The sequence below is a fragment of the Patella vulgata genome, chromosome 3 (assembly GCF_932274485.2).
Source record: "Patella vulgata chromosome 3, xgPatVulg1.2, whole genome shotgun sequence".
NCBI lineage: Eukaryota > Metazoa > Mollusca > Gastropoda > Patellidae > Patella > Patella vulgata.
The window spans coordinates 47887799-47912674 of record NC_065881.2 but is presented as its reverse complement, the minus strand read 5'-3'; the positions used below and the strand labels follow the sequence as shown (position 1 = coordinate 47912674).

The following is a 24876-nucleotide window of genomic DNA, read 5'->3' as shown; positions in this document are numbered from 1 at the left end:
TCAATGTACACAGTTATTGCCCTTGTCATTTAAAGTAGCTAAGTCTCTAACTCAATATCATCCAAAATCTTCAACATTGAAAACACGATTTATTTGTCAAATTAAATCAACATTCATGTTGTGATCTTACCGGAAAAAGATGGACTTTTGATATCCAATATTTAAGACAAAATAAACATTTTACCATTGGTACACAAATCGTGTACCATAATGCGCTTCAGCCCCAGTTGTATCAAGAGACTCGAGGGACTAGGCTAGACACATTGCACCAAATCAAACCGCGTATGTAGACTGGAATAACTAGTCGCTAGAAATTTGCACTCGCTTGAGACTGCTGGCTTATTTCACCGAACATAACTGGTTTGAAATTGGAGTAAAAACGGAAACCATTGAATGTAAATCAGTTTATATAAATTCATATTACAGTATTATATGCAGTGCGACCCACTTTTGTCAATTTCTAGATTCCAAATGTTAGTGATTTAGCTCCTTTAAGTTTTGGTACTCTGCAGCGAGAAAGTGATCAAGGGCAGAAACTCTAGAAGCAATTAATGGAAATGGCTGAAATCTGATAGGCTTCATTTCACTATTCTGGACAATGCAGAGCATTCACAATGGGGACACAGTTCTGTCAGTCCCGACTACAGAGGTGGTGTGAGTAGGTTTCTTCATCTCACTAATATGACTGACAGCCCGACGAACGTACAACCTTGCACATTTCAATATGGACATCTAACAAGTCAAGAGAAAGACCATGCAGTAAGCAAATGGGTTAGAAATATAACAATAGAGTTAATTTTGTTGATATATGTTTATTTTATACAGTATTATGCTAGGAGAGTGATAGATATATATGCTATACCTGATTATATACACATGATTTATACATATACAGGATTTTAAAAATATAATACAATTTTATGAAAAAATATGAATGTTTCAACTATACAATGTTTTTATAACAAAAATATATGATTGATAACTTTTATGTACAATTACTTTTAGAACAAGAATCTCCCTATTATTTTTTTTTACTAACTGTGCCTACAACAAAACTATATTGATCTAAAAATTCAACTTGTAACAAATGTTGATTTATGTGCTCCAACAACTCAACTCAGACAGGGATTAGGAATTTGTTAAATTCCAAGAAATACTGTCTGTTCTAACATTAAATTAATAAATTACATTTGTTACGGATACTTATTATCACTATTTTGATTAAATCAGCCAATTTTGTGACAATATCATGAGCTTTGACATATGTTCCCCCATGTTTTTTAACGAACTGTGTTGAATTTTAAGTTTACATAAGCTCAGTAACATATTTTGGAGAGCCATCATTGAAGAATAGATACATCTGCACATGTTAATTTCTAATATCAGCATCAAAGATTCTGAGTAAGCAATTGCAAAAAACTTCCCATTAATACTTTTACTGTTTATCAGAAATAAAATATTTTCGGAAAGACTTTGTCTTTACAGGATATAGGCTTGGACACAGAAGACATTTTTCATATTATATGTGGGTGGTATCTATTCATTTCAAACAATACACACCAAAATTAAAATATTATTGACAACATGGATGATTTTTAACAGTTCCTACAATCCTCAGATTCTTTCAACTTTACTTTCATAAACTTGGACTTTTAAAATGAGTACTGAATAATTGACAGAAACACAGAGTGTTTAAGGGATAACACATATTTTTTCACAACAATATAATTATTAGCAAATTTAGAGCCGAAAGATTTGTTTACATGTATATTAAAAAAGAATTCACTGACAAAAAGATCGATGCATGAAATCAATAGTAACTAAATTAATGTAAAAGTAGTCATAAATTCAGATGGTAGATTTAGTTGTTATGGGTGTTGTACACAAGGCATGTTAGTATTTCTTTTTTAAACACCTGGTACCCCATTCCTTTTTTCTTTTTTTGGGAGGGGGGGGGGGGTAGCCATGGATCTTTGTCAAACTCTAAACTAGTTTGGGAATGTTGTCCCTTTAACTGAGGTATAGTTATTTTTAACATATAATTTGATCACCATTACATTATCTTTGACTATTATATGAATGATATTAACACATGTATATGATTAAGTGTCAGTTTATATAAATGGCAAAGTTCATTGGGTGGGATGCAGGTGTTGTGTTTCAAAATACATGTATACCAGTATGGCCATGTACTCAAGAATAAAAAATTTACATACAGCTGTATTTTTAAAAGGATACACATGCATATGTAATTACTCAGAAGTTTCCATTCACACAAACTTTAGTTCTTTACTGTTAACTTGGGAAGCAAACTGTTAATATTTACTTATACATACACATTTACTTATACAATCAATTTTTATTTTCAAAGCACAATCTCATCATTTGTGGTTGGAAACCTTTGACTTGGGGCTTTCCAAATTTCTTTAGAAATATATTCTTGTATTAAAAGAATAACATGACAATTTTTAGCATTATCCCAACTATTAAATACATTTTTTACAAAAATTTAATATTATTTATTGTGTTTTAACATGGAACGTATACACAGTCCATGGTTTTAAGTTGAAATTCTATGTATTTCTAATTTCATGGCATGTTAACTGACTGAGAGATAACTTCTCCAGTCAGTAATTGTCACTGTTAAGATGGGCAAATTGGACTGAAACGAGGGGTTTGCATTGACTATCATTTCATGATAATGTTTATAATACAGTCATGTTCATCAGAATTAGAGATTCATCTTTAGGTTTCTATTTATCAAAAGTATAAAAATTGTAGAAGGTAAAGGCACATGTTTTAAATATCACACTGCTCTTGCAAGCTATATATATTTTTGCTGCATTTTAGTAAAGCATGATCCACAATAATTTCATGTTGTAACAATTTCTTGCTTTACAGAAAATGTACATTAAAACTTGGGTTAGTAAACTTCATTTTTAAAACCACAGTCAATAATCGCTTTACAATTTGACAATTTCTTCTTACATATAAGCAACAGCAAATGAATAATGGCATTGAATATTTTAGCACATTTAATTATCTTCAAGTAACCATGAATGTGTTATTTATTGAGGCAAGAATCACTAAATAACAGTTTCCATTTCATCAGAGTCACTCGATTCTCCAGGAATAGCCACACGAGGTTGTTCTTGATCTAAATTAATCACATAATTAGCTCGATATTGAGATGAAAACTGAGGAAGCTGGTCTAACTTTTCTTCATTTCCTAAAAATTGTCTGTTTTCATGGTTTCCAATGTTGCCATAGACAACTCCACCATCATAACACTGAGGATGTCCATAATTGCCATAGTTACCATAGTCAGAACTGGACTGTTGAACCATGGCCTGACCGGGATCATGAGTAAATATAAATTTTGATTTCTGATTTTTAACTTTGCCATACATATTGTCACTAAGATTAGCGGAATGAGAACTAGAAGACGATTTGAGAGAACTATCTCGTGAATTAGTTAGACAGTCACTGTAGCACGGAGGCGGTGAGTAAGGGGGTGGGGCATCAAAACCTTTTCTTCGATCAACGACCGGGTACATAGCAACATTATTGTTGGTAACGGGATTGATAAAACCAACAATTCCTGTTCCTGCTTCACTTGACCTTTTCACCACGTGAAATGCTGACCGTCTGTCACTGCCATCAGGAATTCTACCAATAACTGGTGCTGAGATGCTATCTGGAATTCTCTGGAAGGCTGAACCTGGATTTTTCTTTTTTCGTGGTTGAGCATAAATATCTTCCATGGGATGAATGCCTCGACATGGTAGAGTGTCAGTGTTAGCAGGATCGCTGTGCCTTAACATGATTGGCTGAGACTGAGCATGTGGTACCATAGTATCACCATGGTAATGTACTGGTTCATAAAGATCTGCAGGTATACCACCCTCACTGACAACATTATCAATGGCATTAATATAACTTTTTGGTCTTCCTGCTGTGTTAGGAATGGCATTTTGCATAACTGGAATATTATTGGGTAGAATTGTTTCATTTGTTGAGACATTTTTACGATGCGGAGGTCGTCGAATGCGTTGTGGTGGAATGTCAGACAATTCAGATTCTTCACTATCAATGTTGACTTTAGGTTTTGTCTTTTTCTTCTTCTGTGACTTGATGTCAGTCTGGTTGCTGTAAATTCTTTTATCATCCTCATCGTTACTCATATAACTAACAACGTCGTCAATTTCCTCGTAATGCGGAACATAATTACTCTTTCGCTTCTCACACGTGGACTTGTCGGGGCTAACTTGTTTGGAAGATTTCGGTGTTAGCTGGTTTCTTTCCCATGGAGGAATGTTATTTTCATAAAATTCATTCATTTGTGCTGCCTGAACACTTTGTGTGTTTTCATACATTTGTTGCTTTCTTGCCATTTGATAAGGTTGGGGTGTATGAGAACGTACCAATCGCACATCTTTATCAGAATCACATGACTGTGAACGGGAATGATATGGCTGAGGAGTGTAGGAACGACGTAACTGTTCGTCCAGTTTTTTAGCACTTAGTTCAACTTGCGATTTTGAATTTTCATTTTCCTTCAGATATCTCATTTGAAGGCTCAATATTAACATTAACTGTTTTGAGTCTAGATTATGTAGCGTCACAGCCCGTCTGTCTCTACGACGATGCTCTTTTAATTTTCCTTTCGGCGCTGTGTTTCCTTTTTCCTTTGCAACATAATTGTTAAAAATATCCAAATTATTTGTTTCTGCACGAGGTTGTTTACAACTTTGGCTCCTTCGTAAACTAGAGCGTAATTGAGAGCTGCCATTATCAGAATCAGGAAGAGTATTGTCTAAATCACCATAACAAGGCCCCATGGATGGAGATAACATATTAGTATGTTCATTTTCACTATCTGATGTTTCTGGTGTATTAGAATTACTTATGGTAAATATCTCTTCATAGGTATCATCCTGAAAATAGAAAAAACAAATGATGTCACCATATCTTTAAATGACACAGAATCAGAAATAAAAAGTTATTTAATTGTATAATATTAACTGGAACCGGATTGCTTACAATTAATAATATTTTCCACATAATAAACTAGCATTTCAATATGCTCCAAAATTGTCTTTTTTTTTGCCTGCAATATTTAGTTAAATTATATGTTGCCAATTTTTTCCTTTTGTACATGTAGGTAAATGGAGCATCTACAAGACATTAAACACTGACAAAGAGTAACAACCCATGAAGCTTAAATTCCTCTCATAAACTTAAACATTATAAAAATTTCAAGTAAATCGAATAATAACTTTACCCTATGGCATAGTGCATACACAGAATTTTTCAAATTGATCAAAGATGATAGTAATTCTTTGTCTATAAACATAAACACTGTGTATAAATTTCAAGTCAATCGGTTAATTACCCTAGCTTTACTTGTGTATGATGGATGAGGTGGCGACAATATATGATCAGATTTCAATGCACTCAAGTAATAACTCTGTATTTATAATGAAATATACAGTTTGTTATAACTTAGCACACCATTATCTTATATAAAACAATTGTTCAGTACCTGATATCCTCCTGTCCTTTGTCTTTCCATTCTCATCACTAACAAGGCCAGGATGGCAGCTACTATACAAATAATGGCAGCTACAACATATATTCCACACAAAGCAAATTGAATTTGCAGTAATGTCACTTCAATATCATGACAACTTGAGGTCTCTTGAAAAATTAAGGTGACAGGCGCTGCAAAAGAAAAACAATTTCTATTACTCACATGTTTAAGACTGTGTCACTGTACAGTATTTTTTTCCATGACTTAGAGAACAGATTTTCTATGATCAATCAATCAATACATAGCAAATTTTTTGAATGTAAAGGGATAGACATTCTCTGTGTTATTGGTAGTAATGTAAATGTTGTAAGATGTATATCAAATAGCATCAGGCATCCCAGAAAACAGGGATTAGGTAGATGTGTGACATGTGCACAAAGTTTCATAAAGATGTCTGGAATGGTTTATAAGATATGATCCAGAATAATAATTGTTCCCATTGAAACACACAAATGATCAAATCCAAGAAATCTTTAATAAGCAAAAAGCATAACTACTGTAAAAGGTTGATGTGTGTACAAAGTTTCATAAAGATATTTTGAACTTATTATGAGATATACTCCGAAAATGAAAATCGTGACAGCAGGACGGAACCCATTTTAATATCCCTCCCTGACTGGATAAAAAGCTGAATGTGTTGAGTGAGCTAATAGAAATTTGCATGCTACTTCATTAAAAGGACTTCAAACAAAAATGGTGGCTCACTATATCAATGCTAAGAGTATGATAATAATTTGAAGTGTAAGGATTACAAGTAGTAATTCATCTAAAATAAAAATTAAATAAATGCAGCAAAATAAAGTTTGAGGATTATAAACCAAAATAGAATATTCACTGCATTATTATCATAATACCGGTATATATTTCATCAAAGAATATTATTCATGAATAAATATATTTTTATTACATGTACCTTTCACTGAATAATCTAGATGTACTGAGGAACGACTATATGGTGACAAACAATGGCATTCTTTCTTTACATCCATGAATGTACAATGGAGAAAGTTCTGAATGGGAGGAATAATTAAGGTTCCAGACAATATGGCTGCTATACCATTAACAAAAGTTGTCCCCACATTAACAAATACACAGCTAAACACCTGAAAAAAATAAATAAAGATTTAACTTGTTAAATTCTAATCAAAAACAACTTAGTATCTAATTTTGCTTACAAATTTTATAAATTCTGATAAGGGTTATAATAGACAGATATAATAGTGTTCTCAATGTATGTTTTCTTAAAAAGTGAAGACACACTGATCAGCAGTGAATTTTCGCTAGGCTGCTACAATCACTGATAAGGATGACATCGATTCAACTTAATGAGCCAGAAATATTAACTTTTTTCCTGCGACAAATTAAATTCTAAAACATTTTTTTTATGTATTGCAAAAATAAATAAAGGCGTTTCATGTATTTGTAGGTAAAAATTATTTCCTATTTAGTGTAAATGGGTATTAAAATGACTAAAAGGCAGCATTCCGCCCAAAGCAGTAACGTCTTATGTAAGCAATGCACGTGCAATTCAGCCAATGATTGACCCTGCGTGCTGTGATGGCACGTGTTAAGGCAGTCATCTTTGACAGAGATATTACTACTCGTAATTGTCTGTGAAACAGACTGAAGTGCAGGATGGACGACCTGGCAATGAACAGTGTCTAGTCGTTCAGATGGGGGTGGGGGGTGAAAAAATAAGGTTCCGTGTACACGTTGGCATACACATTAAAGAACCCTTTGAAGTTGATATTTGAAATAAGATAAGGCCATAGCGCAGCTGTCCGGGCAAAATTTCCATCATACTACATAGCATGGCATATGCTTGTCTTCATTAGAGTGTTTGGAACAGAAAAATAGGTTGTTAAACCCCAATTCATTTCATTTTATCTGAGAGAATCCCCATTAAAACTTTTGTTACTAGAGTATTCACAAGATCCTTCAAAATCAAAATGAGCAAGTACAATATCTCTAGAAGAAATTAATGGACAGGAGTATATGACCACCCTGCAGGGAATAATGATGTAGGCATATTAAAACATACTATAATAATAATAATAATAATCTTCTTATTACAGTGTTGGAATACCAAACAAATGGCTGCTCATAGGCACATTGCCTAAGAAACCTTATTACTGATGGAAGTGGTTTGCTAAAATGATATCTTTTTCAAAAGGTTCATTGTACAAACTACCAAACTAATTGATAGATAGTTTATAAGAGAACTGATTGAAACTTACCAAACACATATTCCTTCTCCAGAATAAAATCAGCACCATTAAGCCAGACATAATAACCTGTAATATAAAATAATTGAATTTTTTACATAATATTATATTCTACACAGAAAATACTTTAATAAACATAGATGCATAGATTTATTGACATCTTACATCAAGTAGACACTATATCCATACAACTGTGTATATTTAAGTTCTACTTCTAAAATAGTCTATTGTATATTATGTGTGTTTACAACACTATATATATTATTGTGTATTATTATTTGCAAAGTGGGTACTGCAAGTACAGTGTGTATATCAAACATATATGTGTGTATATTATTATTGTATCTACTATGTATTGTAACTAATAATGTGTACAGTGTGTATATTTTATCTACTATGTGGTGTGATGTGTACTGCAAGTACAGTGTGTATATCAGACATGGGTGTGTGTATATTGTATGTACTATGTATTGTAAGTTTATAATTAATAATGTGTACAGTTTGTATATCATGTGTGTGTATTGTATCTACTGTGTCTTGTAATAATGTGTACTACAAGTACAATGTGTACATCATACATGGGTGTGTGTAGCCTATATTGTTGTGCTGTATTAAATGTAATTTTTGTAATTGTATGCTGCTCCCTGTAGGCATTTTGTGCATATCATGTGTGTATATTTTATCTACTATGTACTGATGAATGTTTATTACTTTGCGTACTGGTTACCATACTGTGTATATGGTACACTGGACCTAAATATTGTGATTTAATCATAGACTAGTAACATATACAAATATGTTGTTCTATATGTTGTTATATTTAGCAATAATTTAATAAACACCCAACACAGTTTATTTATGTAAGGTTAGAAAGAAGATTACAGCTGAAAATTAGGTGTTAGTGTCCTACTTTCTATGATTTACACTCACCATGGCATCATTCCATCTTAATCATATTAATTTAACTTGTTTAAAGTGGTGATAATGGCATCATTCCATCTTCATCATATTAATAACTCTTTTTTTAATAATGTTCACATTTAAAGGAGCTAAATCGCTAATATTTGGGACCTAGAAATTGACCCAAATGGACCACCATGCATATAATAATGTAATCTGATTGTATATAAACTGATTTACATTCAACTGTTTCCGTTTTGACTCTAATTTCAAATCAGTTATGTCCAGCGAAATACGGCATGTGTCTCAACCCTATAGCAATTTCTAGCATCTGGTTATTCCAGTCTATTAAGCAGGCTCTCCAGTTAAATATGTCTAGCCTCGTTCTTTCTGGTCACTTGTTGCAAATGACGCTAAAAGGCACCATGGTTCACGATTCGTGTACCAATGGTAAAATGTTTATTTTGTCTTAAATATTGGATATCAGAAGCCTGTCTTTTCCTTGTAAGATCACAACATCAATGTTGATTTAAATTGACAAATAATTCGTATTTTCAACGTGCAAGACTTTGTATGATATTGAGTTAGAGACTTAGCTACTTTAAAGGGATGATAATGGCATCATTCCATATTAATCATATTAACAATTCCTTTAATAATGTGCTCATTTAAAGTGGTGATCATTTTTCCATCTTAATCATATTAATAACTCCTTTAATAATGGTAATGTTATAATGCTATATTTGAAAAAAAGAATATTTCTAATGTAATTGTATATCTAAGAATAAAAGAGCCCTATCAATGCACATGTACACAGCAGACACATTTCAGAAGTTTGAGTCATAAGATACAGACAGATGCAATCTTATCTCAGACAAAAGAATTAAAATGGCAAAATTGCAGCAGTAGGCTACTGTCTTTTAATAGATGCAGTCACAAAACTATCAAAATGTGGAGGGTAATGGGGTAGAATTTAAGAAACTGATTTTTCTAAGCTAGAAAACTGTTAAACAAAAGACACAAAAACATAACAACTACATTTAAATCCAAATGTCAGAATACCAAAGACCTAATAATTACCACACGTATGTATGAAATGAAATGGGGTTTTGTTTAATGTCCTACTTTTCTGCACCGAATGGGCTAATGACGACAGACATACACCATTCAGTGTCCTATCAGGGAAGTTTTGTCTGGACAGTCACACTTATATCGATTTCCAACTCTCACAGGTTAATTTATGTGCACGCCAATGTGTATACAGGACCTCGGTTTTTATCCCATACGAATGACTAGACAGTTGTCCTTGCCAATCCCAACGTCCTGAATCACTGACAAGGGGAAACCATACATCCATGAAGTATATTATATTGACAAGCCTTTTACATTTGTATAATTCTTTAAAAAACAAAATCATGTAATGAAAATGAAAATATACTGTAACCGGTGCCGGTGCCAAAATATTTTGTACCTCTTTGGCAAAAGCCAACTATTTCCATTGATTGGCTCGATAATTGTGTTTTTAATGGCTGAGTATGTTCTAGGACTCTTGAATAACAATGTGCGAACGTTTGGGATGAATTCATGCATGCCAACTTTGTTATAAGCAATGGGTTATTAAGCACCCTTGGAACTCATCGGAAGTCGTTTCACAACCACAGTCTGATAAGAATTCTCGATCATTATTAAAATGATTCACACAAAATGCTTTTAATTCTGTAACTGTGATAAGTTAAGAAAAGCTTCCGGTAGTCATTTTAATCTCAGTATACACTTTAGCCACGCCGAAAATGCCTGTGAAGATACTGACCATATAGCTAAAACTGTACCCTTGACTATAATATTGTAACAGTCATACATGTATAGTACATAATGTTTTATAGTGTACATTAAGTGTGTTAGGATATACGAATGAAATACAGAATACACTAGTATAATGTAGAGATCTAAACCATTCATTTATGCATTATTTGTGAATGGAATATCTCAAAACACATGTACATATAATACAACAAACACACATATTAATATTTATCTAGTATAATATAAAGTTGAGGTGTGTATGCAGTGACAAATTCATACTTGGTGAAATCCTAAGCTATAAGCTTGGAAGTCATTTTCAAATGAATGCAATTAAGAAACACATAAAAGGCTACATAAAATTTAAAAAAAATACCACACTAATCTGGCACTATGCATTGTGCATAGCAATTTTGATATAGAAATATATATAAATAACCATAATAATAACCACCCTCTTGATTTATTACACCAATTTTGTTATGCTTAAAATGGATAGATGATTTTTCCTTCCACACTAAATATTTAATGAATGAAATCCTATGTTTTTAAGAAATCAGAAACTTATTATATAACTGGTTATATATTTTCTCCAAGATTTGCAACATTAGAAAAAAACCATGGAAAAACAGCCCATCCGAAATGTCAAAGGAAAACATGCCATAAGCTATGTGAACCATATCAGACAGACTTACTATTTTTCAGAGATACCCTTTAAATAAATTTCGGTTCTAACCCTAATATTCGTAATATAAATACATCTTTGTGGGCCTAAAGACGTTTATAATTTATAATAATAGGTGCAGGATATGACAGGGTCATGTATATATGTAATGTAATAAGAATACTGTCTGCTCTATATGTTACTGGGTGTAAGCTGTTATATATCGGGTACTTCACATTTCTAAAAACAAACTTTATTATGTAACAAAACCGGCTGATTATTTTTTCTCCTTTGAAATGTAGTCAAGATATTATTATTCTTGGCTTGAAATTTGACTAGTGTGAAATTTGAATGATTAGGAAATTGAATGAAATTTAAGTAATTATATTTTTTCATTCACAAATCTTGGGCTTGGTTGTAGATTCTCTTTTATAAACAAGAATAAATAAAGGTTTTAGTTTTTATCTTTTTGAGGGGGAAATACTTAGGCCTATTTAATACACAGCAAACCCCCAAACACTTATAGACACTCTTATTTAAATAGGATTAAATAAAGCTTTTACTTTTTAGTTTTTTCGGGAAATACTTATTTACCCCAGTAAACTACCAAAGCACTTTCATACTATCATTTTTAAATAGGAATAAATAAAGCTTTCACTTTTTATTTAATGAGGGAAATGCTAGCTTATTTACCCCAGCTAACTCCCAGCTAAATTACATACAAGTATAATAATAATAATGGATAGTGACAGAGACACACATCTATTATTAATCCATTGTTATTTGAGACAAAAACTCCATTAAGAAGAGCAGATGATAAAATGCATTTCTTGTGATTGCTTTGTTCTACATATCAGGTCGAATTAAAACAATTTGAATAATTAAAACAATATGGCACCAGATTGACCAGTATAAAATGAGCAATGAAGATGACAATAATAATGCATTCCAGTTGGTGTGCATATTTGGTAACTTAAACCTGTGACAGACTGTAAAATGTCCTTTGTTTAAAGAAGGTTGACTAGATCAAGCTTGCCTTCATAATATATTTAATATCGCATGAAATATAATACAATTAATCTTTGAATAAATTTATTCAATATTCTAAATTATTGCAATTAATATTTTTGTTGTGAATACAAAACTTCATGTTAACCAATTTGACCAAACATATATATTATATAGTCTACACTGTGATCTGTTTATCTAATTACTAGGACAGCCCTCCCCCCCCCCCCTCACAATACTTAACTACACCCAAATGTGCCTGGAAACACAATTTTTCAGGTAAGTTTGGACAAACATTGTACACTAGGGCTCCTAACAATATTGGGTGCCCATAACCTTGTGATTATGTACAAGATCTTCTAATGAATTATAAACAAAATGAGGACTTTCTATCAGGAGATCTGGACTGATTTCCAAATGATTCTACAATGAAAGGGCATGTACATGTATGTAAATAAATATTAGCAATCAGTAATATGAGCAAGCATCACCGACTTCAGTAGCAATTTATGTTTTTTTTTTTTCGGATTTGTTTTTCTTCTATAGCCACTTGAAGAGATAAATTAGAGCAATCGTTTCTACTGGTTTTAAATTAGATTAGATTAACTTGGTCCGTCTGTTTGATTGAATTAACTCTATGAGGTTAAATGTGTTAATTAACCTCAGACAGTCTATTGCCTGTAGCAGATTTCATCTCAGGAGAGGAAACACAGAAATGGGTTGTACCCAAAAATCAAATTGTGTTTATAAACAATATTTCCCCAATATCTTATCAGCTCCAACCTTTTCTTCCAAAGTATTTACAAAACAGATAGCCTCTGAACTAGATATTTAATCATTTCGCCAAAATCGAAAACACAAAAGATTTTCTTTTTATCCAGGCTTTCTTTCATTTTATATTATGTGTTTTATGTCTTCGAGGAACAAAACTTTGATTGACAAGTTCAACTTGTGACTAATAGCTAGCCTTGAAAGAAACATAATCAACTTGAAATTGGCATCTGGGTCATATGATATCCAGCCATCTTAGTAGTGAAAACAAGGCTGATGTTGGCTTCCATGAGAAGTTCCCACGGTTTCTAGCAGTTATACCACTTTCTCATAATCTGCCGGTTGCCATTTGGTGGTATATAGTGATAAGGAGAACTACTTAAAAAGAATGTTTGTATGTTGATAACATGGAGAAATGATCTTATAAGAAGTTCACACCATATATACAGCACTCAGTAGCAAATTAAAATGATAAATATACAGTTTCCTCTCACTTAAATATCAGAGAAGTAATATCATTTAATGAGCTTTTATAATTATTCTCATATTATTATAATCACCAGGTTGGGCTGTTTATTAGATGTCACATTAAGTGATTTTCAAGATTATTAGGTTTCATTTAAAGTAGAATGTATAATTTCATTATGCTGGCTTTGAATTAATCCCAATTAGAGTTTAACTGGATTTAAATAACTGATATTTCATTTGCACAACTCCACACTGCCAATAAAAATGAAATCGTACTTATCTGTTTTAGTGGGGTTGGGTGGTTAAGTGGACTAATGTGTGCGCTTTAGATCATATAGCCTGTGATTGAGCCAAGTGGATTGGTTTCAATCCCAATCTTGTACATGTATGTTACAAGGAGTAGGGTTGCTTGCCCAACCTCATGGGATTTCTCTGGGTCCTCTGGTTTCCTCTCACTATTAAAGACCCCTAAGCACAAGCGAATTACCACTATTGAAATGAAAATGTTAGTCCCAAAATGTCCTAGTTGGTGTAGCGTGGACATTGCAGAATCCATTGATTTGTGATCAAATATATACTATTGGGCTTAAATGTGACATTGTCTTTCTCATATTGACTTTATCACGATAAATATGATAGGGACAATTGTTATGTTTTATGATACAATTATAATATAATTAACTTACCGGTATATAGAACCTAAAATCCAGCCAAGAGCTGCTCTATGGCACTTTTTAGGCTTAGTTACATAATACTTACTAAGTTAAAGATGCATTATGTAAGAGCTAAATCTGCCTACTGCAGGTATTTCTTTTGGTTTAAAATGTTAATTTAAATTATTATTTAGATATTTATTAACATGAAAAACCCATAATCAACTCTCTAGAACATGGGATGGCTGAGATTTAAATGGATTAGAACACCCCATGAGATTGAAAAATTTAAAGGATAGTCTCGTTTGTCCAGTGTCGTTGCTACAATAATAAACAGTATACACTACATCTTCCAACACTCATAACTTTGTTTAGAATAAAGTAATTTGAATGAAATTTTCAATATCTAAATCTTACATAATGCATCTTTAAGCTAGTACGATACTATTATTACACACTATGCCATAGAATATTGAATATTGACTACATGTATTCATGTTTCTTGCAAATCTGATATAGACTAGACATTTAGACATTGTATACATGTATGTTTGAGTTACTGTCATATTGACTATTTAGCTGTATGTTTTAGTTACATGTGAGTGTATTTCAGTAGTTACCAGATATTTACTGTGTATTACTGTACACTATGTTCATGCCCCTGGTACATCTGATATTGACTGTGTATTGTGTATTACTTTTCACTATGTTCATGCCCCTGGTACATGTGATATTGGCTGTGCATTACTATGTATTATGTTCATGCCCCTGGTAATACTAAAAATATTATGGGTATATCAATGTTATTGACTTAACATTACTTGGTGTATGTTTAAAATGATGTGATAATAATTATTCAATATATTGGCTTTATTTTTATTGTGGGCTCATTTTGTATGGAGCCGAATCATTGCCATATTAAGAGAAAATATCATGGTTAAAATTGACAAATTATCATAAACAAAATGGTAAAAATGGCCATTTTCAAGATTTTTCACCACATAACACAAAATCACTATATTAGTATCAAAACAAACCAAAAAATCTAGTTATGTTTTTTTCACTTTCTACTTTTCGCCTTTGCAAATTCACTGTAACTTTTTCATCTTTGCATTTTAAACTATCAGCATTTCCCCATTGTATTTTCCACCACCAAAATTTCTCCAATCGAACGGACAGTGTTTATCGTCAGTATTTATCTTCTCGGCTAAAATTACTGCTTCATTGGGTTATATATAACTCTTAAGAATTGTCCTATTTTATCTATTATTATTTGGAGAAATTTGTTGTCATGTCGAACAACATTTTGTTTAATGAGTTATGTCATTGTCATCGAACCTTGAGGTTGGCTCATTGTATTAATAACCCGAATAAATCTTTGACAGCACATCGGCATGAATGTAAGTGAATTGCTGGCGTTATATCTAAAATAAGTGTAACTACAAAAGAGGTTAACAGTTATTAGACCATGCAATAAATTGCAAACAAGACAATTAGGACATGGTAGAGAGTATCATGTTTTGTCAAGAAGAGTTGATCTGCCAAAGTTATTTATTCTACAAGAAGAGTTACAGTTGATAATGATCTGTAATTTGTGGAAAATAAAAAAATTAAAAAATAAAATATCCCCGAAAAGAGGTATGAATTATTGTTATCACTGGGTCGGTTTTTGCAGAATATTTTAATTTACATTTTCTATCGATCATGATAAGGTACTGTATTTGTGATCAAAACACATGCAGCAGAGCCTACCTGTCCACTGTCAATATTAAAATCTAATGGATTATGTAGTTGTCATCAAATATGAAAGTAAAGACATAAATTATTTGTTCTTTTCATATTGATTGGGGATTAAATAATGCGAAACTAGAAACAAAAGTTATATAATTAAAATACAACTAGAAACAAAAGTTATAGTAATTAAAATACAAGTCGGGTCTAATTAGGCCTATATATGCCTCTCCCACGAGACTCACGAGTTAAAAAAAAATCCCTATATTATTGACGGTCCGACAGTATCATGTTAGTAATAGTTATTGAATTTTAATCATTAGCATTTTATACTTTTGCAAAGCAGAATTTTTTAAAACAAGTATTTGGTAGCCAATATATAGGCCTAATAAGTTTTATGGGGTCTTCAATAAAAATACATATGTGGCGTCCTCTTTGGATGTTGGCGTACACACCTATGGTACCTACAATTAATCAATTACCAACAAATAACATATTACGTTAAATATTGTTTTATATAATTCATTAATTAGCAGGTGTTTTTAAAAGTCAAAATCTGGTAGGCCTACAGCTTGCCCCCAGATCCATTCATTTGATTTGATATGTTTGTTGCTTATTGTTTGAAATATTATGTGTAGCCTATATTGTGTGTCGTGTCCACAGGTTTGTATTGTGTAATTGTTTATCTGTGATCCGGTCCTCTTGCTCTTACTATTCACTCAGCTAACCGAAGAACTCTGAATGCATTAGCTGCTTATATCAACATAGATTTATGTCGTTGTGTGCCCATAGTCCCTATCAGGAATCATTACAGATGATAAAAACAGATGAGTTATTATGTCACCTTCGGACGAACTGGGAAACAGACCCCTTTCTTTATATGGTCAGTTAGATTGGAGAAAATGTCATAGTCGAAAATGCAATGAAGAAAATCTGATAGTTGAAAATGCAAAGATGAAAAATTTAGAGTGAATCTGTAAAGGCGAAAAGTAGAGAGGGAAAAAACATAGCTAGATTTTTACATTGTTAATTTTTGTTGAGCAATTTTTGTTTTGATATTAATAGTGATTTTCATGATGTTAAATATCCACTAGGTGTTATGTGATAGTTATAAGTGAAAAATCTCGAAAATGGCAATTTTTACCATTTTGACTATGATAATTTTGCAATTTTAACCATGATATTTTCTCTTAATATGGCAACAATTCAGCTCCATAATTTTGGATACCAACATTTCGACCACGAAGACAAAGGGTGTGTACCTCCATACTTTGGAACCTTAAAATAGATAAATAAAAAAATGGGTCTACTAAAAGTCCATATTGACATGTAATATGAATGAATATAAACTATAACACATACTTATGGAAGAACAATTACTGATTTATTTGGGCGACATTTCGAAGAGTATTCTCTCAACGTTTTCAAGCAAGTACAGTTATTGCTGTTATCAGTAATCTACTGAGGCACAATGAAGAGCCACCACTTTTATAATTTGATGATTGTAAATTTCGATTGAGAGAATCACTTTAATCTTGCAATAATTCTTGCAACATCAGATCACAATGATGATGATGATGTAAGAGGCAGCATTCAATAACCTTTTAACTTGCTTGAAAACGTTGAGAGAATACTCTTCGAAACGTCGCCCAAATAAATCAGTAATTGTTCTTCCATAAGTATGTGTTATAGTTTATTGCTCTATCCAGTTACTAAATGCCTCTAAAAGATCATGAATGAATATAAAGAGATTTACATTCAATTTTTATTGCCATTTCTAATCAATTTTGTTCGGTGAAATATGTTGTTTGCGCCTGCTTAATCCATTCTACGCTTGTTAATATTTTGTTGTTTGTGAATCAGCCATTTTTAATTTCTGCTTAGTCCATTCTGCACTTGTTTTTGTTAACATTTTAAATCTTTTGTGACTCAGCCATTTGAATTTCTTCTGCTTTGTAGGATATGTTTTACTTTGTGATTGGTTAAGCTAGGTTAGGGTAACTTGTCTATAGTTAGGGTTGGGTTTATACGGTAACTTGTCTACCGGAAGTCAAGATAGAGTAAGGGTTATTTGTTTATATGTTTATAGTATGGGTAGGGTTAGGGTAATGTTAAAACTACCCCTGTTGATATTTCATGGACAGGGAAGTGACATGGCATTTTAATACCTCTAGCTGCAAGTGCAGTTTTCTACAGGTAACATGTATTGCACCTATTCCCAATACAATGATATACTTTTTCCCATTGTCAAATTACCTAAATGCCAAGACAAAATATCAAAGAAAACCTACCTAAAACTAGTTAAAAGGTTATTGAATGCTGCCTCTAACATCATCATCATCATTGTGATCTGATGTTGCAAGAATTATTGCAAGATTAAAGTGATTCTCTCAATCGAAATTTACAATCATCAAATTATAAAAGTGGTGGCTCTTCATTGTGCCTCAGTAGATTAATGATAACAGCAATAACTGTCCACCAGTAGGTTTTTCTTGGAAATATGTACATGTATTCTAATTAGTGTACTCTCTCTCGATGTACATGAAGGTATATCCAGAATCCTGAAGTCATGGTTTATGGTTATGCATATCATCAGCTCATTAACCAAATATGCTAGATTTAATATTGTAAAGTGGTGTTTCGAATTAGTTATCTTTCCCTAGATCTGGTTCTAGTTAATTTAGAGGAAGGCTAACCATGAAAACATACTTTCTCTAGGAACCAGTCTCATGCACCCTCATGTCTTTATACCATCCCCATGAAATTTCAATTTAGAATTTCTATGCTATGATTAAATGAAGTATACATTTCTGGAACGCATGTTTAAATCATGTGTAACAGCAATTATAGATTTAATAGAAGTACAGGTATGAAGTAAATACCCCAGCAATTGCATCAACTATTTTGATTGGTCTCTGAACAAAGCTAAGACCAATGAAAGCCAATCGTTGCTGCCAAGTGCCCCAATAAGCTTATTATGCTGGTTATCATTGTCTCTGGAATAGGCCCTATGACTTCTATGAGGTGCATGTTTAAGTTACTTTAACTGGGTTGTTTTTCTTTGATTATTTTGTAATGTGAATAATTGCTTAAGAGGTCTGGGTAAGTTCTTACATAGTCTATGGTAAATAGAAGTATGTTAAATAAGAAAAGAATCATAAATAAATGTCACCTCAAATATATGCCATTTAATAATAATAAATGTAGGCCTATTCCATGACTGTTTTTAAACAATGCTTGTCCTAAATGAGCTGCCAAATGTACCATAAATGATTAATCAACTATTATCAACAGTTAACTTTAGTAATGGATTCTTTAGTATTGTTTTGCAGAGTGACATATTATTTGATTGATTCAGAATAGAATATTACAGTAGAGATAATTAGTCATAATAACTTTGCTATAAATGTCATTCAAAAAGCTACTGCATATATTATAGTAAAACAAACATTAAATCGAATGTGTTTTGTTTTCAATCAATTAAACAATATGCCCTAAGGTTATTAGATATGTTAGATACACCATTATCTTTGATCATTTTAAAGACCGGACACCATGTACCGTTAGACAAAGACTTTTACATGGAAAAAAGTTGAACATGGCCTCAGGCGATATCATATCTGCGTGTGAAAATATGTTAGACGCTATAATAAAAACACTTACAGAAATGGCGTTCACATATGTTGGAATAATTTCAGTGTTGTTCGTAGAAGATGTCAGAGCTCGTAAATTCAAAAATATTCCTCCGATCACTAATCCAAACACAATAACAACTATTCCCCAAGCTAAAAATATCCACAAACGTCCCTCGCTGCATCGTCCATCATAACTTTTCCCCCTTCTCTCCATTCGTCCTCGTCCTTTCTCTCTATCCATTACACATGGCGGTGTTTTGAACTTCTTTTCATCAACTTTAGCCATGTTTTTTTTTCAAAAGAAACTGATTGAGCGATGTACAAATTAATGGCTATGTTGGCAAGACCACGAGGTTTTATTTCTTTCTAGCACGTATACGCTCCATTTCTCCGCTGTCTGAATACCGACACAGGCCACTTCTTTGTGTACCAACTGGCTACCGCTATACTCCTTTATTCACCCATGGGAACTTCTATTTATAAAACAGTTCAGCTCCAACTTACACCTTCTCCTTCATAATAATAAAGAACGGGTATTGCCGCGACAAATCATCCAGATTCGTGTGAAATGTAAGACACCAACAAACCCTCAGAAGCTTTTCAGCCACAAGTTAAAGTTTTCTAAGCACTCACAAAGTAAACTTTGAAGGACTTCTCAACTTGTACCGTTATTTACCGCTAAAACATTCTCTTGTAGCGATGATGCACGAGCCCTATCTTACGCCAGCCACGTTCAGAGTCAACGGCGCGAGGACAACGCGAGCAGTGCTCGTGTCTGTTAGTATACCGTCACGCTTCACGATTTTGTGTGAGTCAGGGGTAAACTTGTCGAAAACTGAATGCGTGTATAAATAGATGCAATGTATCTAAAATTGTAATAAAGCATAAATAGTGATTTCATGCGTCAGGTATTCTGAAATTTGAACATAAAGCGTGTCAAACGAACTTTTTCTTTTTATCAGATCATATATTTTTTTTATCACATACAGATGTTATAGTAGCGATTTACATGTATCAAAACTAATTGTATTATTATAATGTTCCAAATAAAGTAGGAGCAGAACAGTAGGACGTTAAACCCCATTTCATTTCATTTCATTTCCAAATAAAGTCGTGCACAGACACTATCAACATGGCGTTTAACGTCCACTCGGCACAGACTAGGTCATTTCGAGACTAACACATGGTTCAATTTTATTTCAATAATTCGCTTGCGCGTAGGGGGTCTTTAGCGTCGGAGGAAACCGGAGGACCCAGAGAAAACCCACGAAGTTGAACATGCGACCCCACTCACTATATTAATACCCGGCGAATCGAAACCACGCCAGCTGACTCAATGACAGACCGTATGATACAGCGTGCACGTGCTAACCATTCGGCCACCCAACCCCCCCATAATTAAACAGACCCGAGTATAAAAAGCCTTCGTGAAAAACGGACTGGCTTGTTAGCATATAATAGCAGCATTGCTATTAATTTGTTTTTTTCTGAGATAAATCTTGTGCTGTGAAATAAATAGAATTAGAATGATTTGGGTTTTTTTTTTACCAAAATGTTTTTGAATAAACCTTTAAATGAAATGAGGTGTAACGTCCTACTTTTCTGCACCAACTTGGCTATATAATAAAGACGGTCACACGTCATGCCCGGACAGCGGCGCTACGGCTTATTCTTAATTCTTTTACGTGTACAAAATATGTACACGGGACCTCGGTTTATTGGGCCACCCGAACGACTAGACCCTGTTTCTTGTCAGGCCCTCCGATGTGATCCACCGACTTTTGGAAAATCCCGAGGAATTTTCTCGGCCAACACCGGGTGAACCCGAACCTCCAGGTTGGAGAGTCATGATCAGCGCCTTACTCATTGAACCACAACATTTAAATCCTCAATATGTCAAAATTAACGCAGAATTACTTTCATTGAAAACAATTTTGGTCCAAACTTATTGAGATCAACCAGTTAGGATATTAAATCCCATTTCATTTTCATTAAATTTTCTGAATTAAGAACTCTAACCATTTCTTCATATACAAAAATATGTCACTATTGTATAGTCTACTATTATTATAACTTGTTTACTGGGGTAATTCCTGTAAATCCATTTTCAAATTGAATCCAACTATATAACTATGTGGCTTATTACCGAAAAATTGATCGATTTACAAAGATGAACATAAATTTCTTAAACTTCCAAGTATTACAAATTTCGTAATCAAATAGTCATAATTAATGATTTCTTCTCGGAAATCGTCGAAAAATTGAAAGCGGCATTCTTTTTCTTAAAAAAAACAAAACCAACCGAATAACCTATTAAACATACATTATGCAAGAGCTAAAGCTGCCCATTGCAGGTCTTTCTTTGGGCCTGAAATAAACTATTAATTAGACATTTATTAACATGGAAATACCTTAGGAGAAGAACAGTAGAACGTTAAACCACGTTTCATTTCATTTCATTTCATATTATGTGTCAGATTTTCACTGGATTTGAATCCGATTTGCTGCCCCACACTCAATGATGATTTAATCCAAAAATGGATAATCGAATCTATGTTTATTATCGTACCGACTTAAGTAACGATGATCGAGGCTAGGCCTAAAATTCAAACGCTAATATCTCAGTTCAGAGATGAGAAATTTGAATGAAACTTTCAGCATATTCCCTTTACATTATCTAGTTGTTAACTATTATAATGTGTTAATTAGTTTTCATAATCATTCTGACAGTTATCGTAGGAAATCACCGAATCTCAGTTTGATTTTTCTCTTACCAAGTTAAATAAAGCATTAAAGTTGGCCACAACATTTATACGGAAAACAATCACTGGTATGTTCTCTTATGGTTATCAATCACAAACATTTGTCGCAACGTCGTGCTATATGTTTCACGAAACCAGTGATTGTTTTCCATATAAAATGTGGGATGTTTTTTTTTAAAACTCAATTTCATTGAACAGCTCTAGTTCAAAATTAATCAGTTTGATCAATTCTATACTTGGAAAAAAAAGGCTGTTCACATTTCATACTATTTTGAAAGTAAAACTATTTTAATGTATAGACTGGTAATATTATGTGTCAATGACACGCGTATAAACAGATCTTCACGAAGAACACATTATTAGTAGCCTGTTACAACGTATGCGCTCTAAATATTACTATGAAATTTGAAAACATTTCTTAAACAGAAGGGTTAAACCCCAATTCTTAGCATGGTGGGAATGAATTGGCAACTAATGAATGTGATCTTCAGGTAAAATCTTTAAAAAAAATAATTATAATCCACTGAGCTTTTCTTCAGGTTTAATTTCCATTTTGAAAATGTAGAGCAATCCTAGTCTAAAATAAAATTTACAAAACATTAACATTAAAGTGGTCTGTATCCTAATATTAAAAGAGGTTACTTTCCTTGTATCATAAAATTATTGTAATTGCTAATTGGATAAAGCAACCACTTTCTGCGCCAGCAGGGTTAATGAAGATGGACATACGCCCTGCACAGTAGGCCTACATTTATTGTACATAGGGCTACCCTATATTACTCTTAACAACTGGATTTAAATGTCCATTGTTATATGTTTATTTCTATAATATCTAGTTGATGTTTATTTATCATTAAGAAATTTATTGAAATGAGGTTTAACGTCCCACTCGCTGTCCCAACTAGGATTATAAAGATGGGCATAAGCCAAGCAATGTGCCATGAGGGAAATCTTCCATCGAATTCCAAATGTCATGTGTTCTTTTACGTGGTTTGACATCGGATTTCCATCCCATATGAAAGACCGACGTTTTTTCGTACCATGCCCTCATCCCTGTCAACACTGGGATCGAATTCGGGATCTCCTGATTATCGATTGCACTGAGCCACCATGACTCCCTTGCTCAGAAGAATCAAATTAATATATTCTAAATCATGATTATTGTACCCATCGACAGACTCGCTTGGATATTCAAATTTGTTGCCAAGCTACTAAAATATCCCGGGAATGATAGATTTCGAAAGTATGGCATAGTTATAATACGAATACGAAGTAACCTTTCGGCATAGAGGTGAATGAATAAGTAACGAATGACTTTCAATGAAGAATAGAGTAATAGTGGTGTTTACCCTAATATTCAAAGGGGGTTATTTCCCTTGTACCTTGACCTGTTATTCGAAGCCACGCACCAATTTTTCATTTAAATCATTTTTATCACCCAATAATACATTCTACAGTAGATATCGCTTGTGTGATATATTTCATAATCTACTGCGATATCTCCTTAGGAGATATCGCTTTACATGAATTTGATTGGTCAGTTGAAAAGGAACTACTTTTTTTTATTTTCAAAGAACAGTTCATTTCTTATTAAAAATAACTTTTTTTTAAATTAAAAATGAACAATTGTTATTCAATTGACCTTGATGGAAACACTGGGTCAATATAAAGGACTTTGCAATGGTTGAATTGCTGTCAAAAAATGATGTATCACTACGCCGTAATGTTCAGTAAAAGTGAAATCTACAGTAAAGAATTATATTTATCTATTTGTGCATGTAAGAAGGGATTGGTTGATAAATAAAATCTCCTACTCTTCTTTTTTGATATCAAAAAAAATCAACACTCGTTGATAAAGTAAAAAGAAACTCGGCAGAGCCTCGTTTTTTGTTACTTTATCAACTTGTGTTGATATTTTTTGATATCAAAAAAGACTGGTAGGAGATTCTCTATATATATCAATGCAGATTCCAGTGCGTTCACATATCTTATTTACGTATTGGGGCTAAGTCAAGAGCTATGTGAATAATTAGCCAATCATGCCCAGGATCAACCTTGTCCCGAGATCTTATGGATATTCAGGGCCGGCGTAAGCAATTAATGATTGAGGGGTCTACAATCTTAGGGGTCAAGATCGACGGAGACGGTTCTAAGCTATTTTTGGCTAATAAAATTACTCAGCAATGAGTAATTCTTTTCTAAACCCCTTACCATGAAAACACATTCGATGGTGGTTTCCTGTGATGCTGAACTGGAAAAATATATACATAATAACATAGCCTGCACACATTGTATGAATATGATGGATATAATTCGTATGGGCAATACCAATCATTAGGTACTTTAGCAGCAAACACAATCTTTACAGTTTTTAAAATGTTTCCATAAAGGTATCACAGTCTTTAACTGGGCATAACTGAGAGCAGTCATAAATACAACGGAAGTGAGATGGACTTGATATAGCAGGATTTTTTTCTTCTAAAAGTCTAACTACTGACTCATAATAAAATTACACAACCTGGCAATTATAAGAAAGGTAATAATTAAATTAACCCCCCCCCCCCCTCATAAATCCCCCCCCCCCAACTAGCCCCCCCACTCCCCCGGGCTTGATATTGTCACATACCAAGTTTCATAATAAAAAAAGTAGGATGAAAAGTGTAGAA

At 33.0% G+C, this 24876-nt stretch overlaps 1 protein-coding gene across 1 annotated transcript; it reads right to left on the bottom strand.

Annotated features, from left to right (window-relative positions):
• Window positions 1–548: 548 nt before the first annotated feature.
• Window positions 549–20202, bottom strand: LOC126815618 (uncharacterized). The gene is made up of 5 exons (XM_050541345.2): window positions 19477–20202; window positions 7831–7887; window positions 6507–6696; window positions 5546–5724; window positions 549–4937 (listed from the first exon to the last, which is right to left on the bottom strand). Exons 1-5 carry the CDS (start codon window positions 19732–19734, stop codon window positions 3087–3089), a joined length of 2535 nt encoding a protein of 844 aa, XP_050397302.1. The 5' UTR covers window positions 19735–20202; the 3' UTR covers window positions 549–3086.
• Between the last annotated feature and the right edge of the window lie 4674 nt (window positions 20203–24876).

Bases quoted from the DNA above. Each gene is read 5' to 3' on its own strand.
- LOC126815618 (XM_050541345.2), bottom strand. From the start codon at position 19,734: ATGGCTAAAGTTGATGAAAAGAAGTTCAAAACACCGCCATGTGTAATG. The intron at 6,697-7,830 runs GTAAGTTTCAAT...TATTTTTTTCAG, and splicing joins GGAGAAGGAATATGTGTTTG to GTGTTTAGCTGTGTATTTGT. The intron at 4,938-5,545 runs GTACTGAACAAT...TTCTATTTTCAG, and splicing joins AAAGGACAGGAGGATATCAG to GATGATACCTATGAAGAGAT.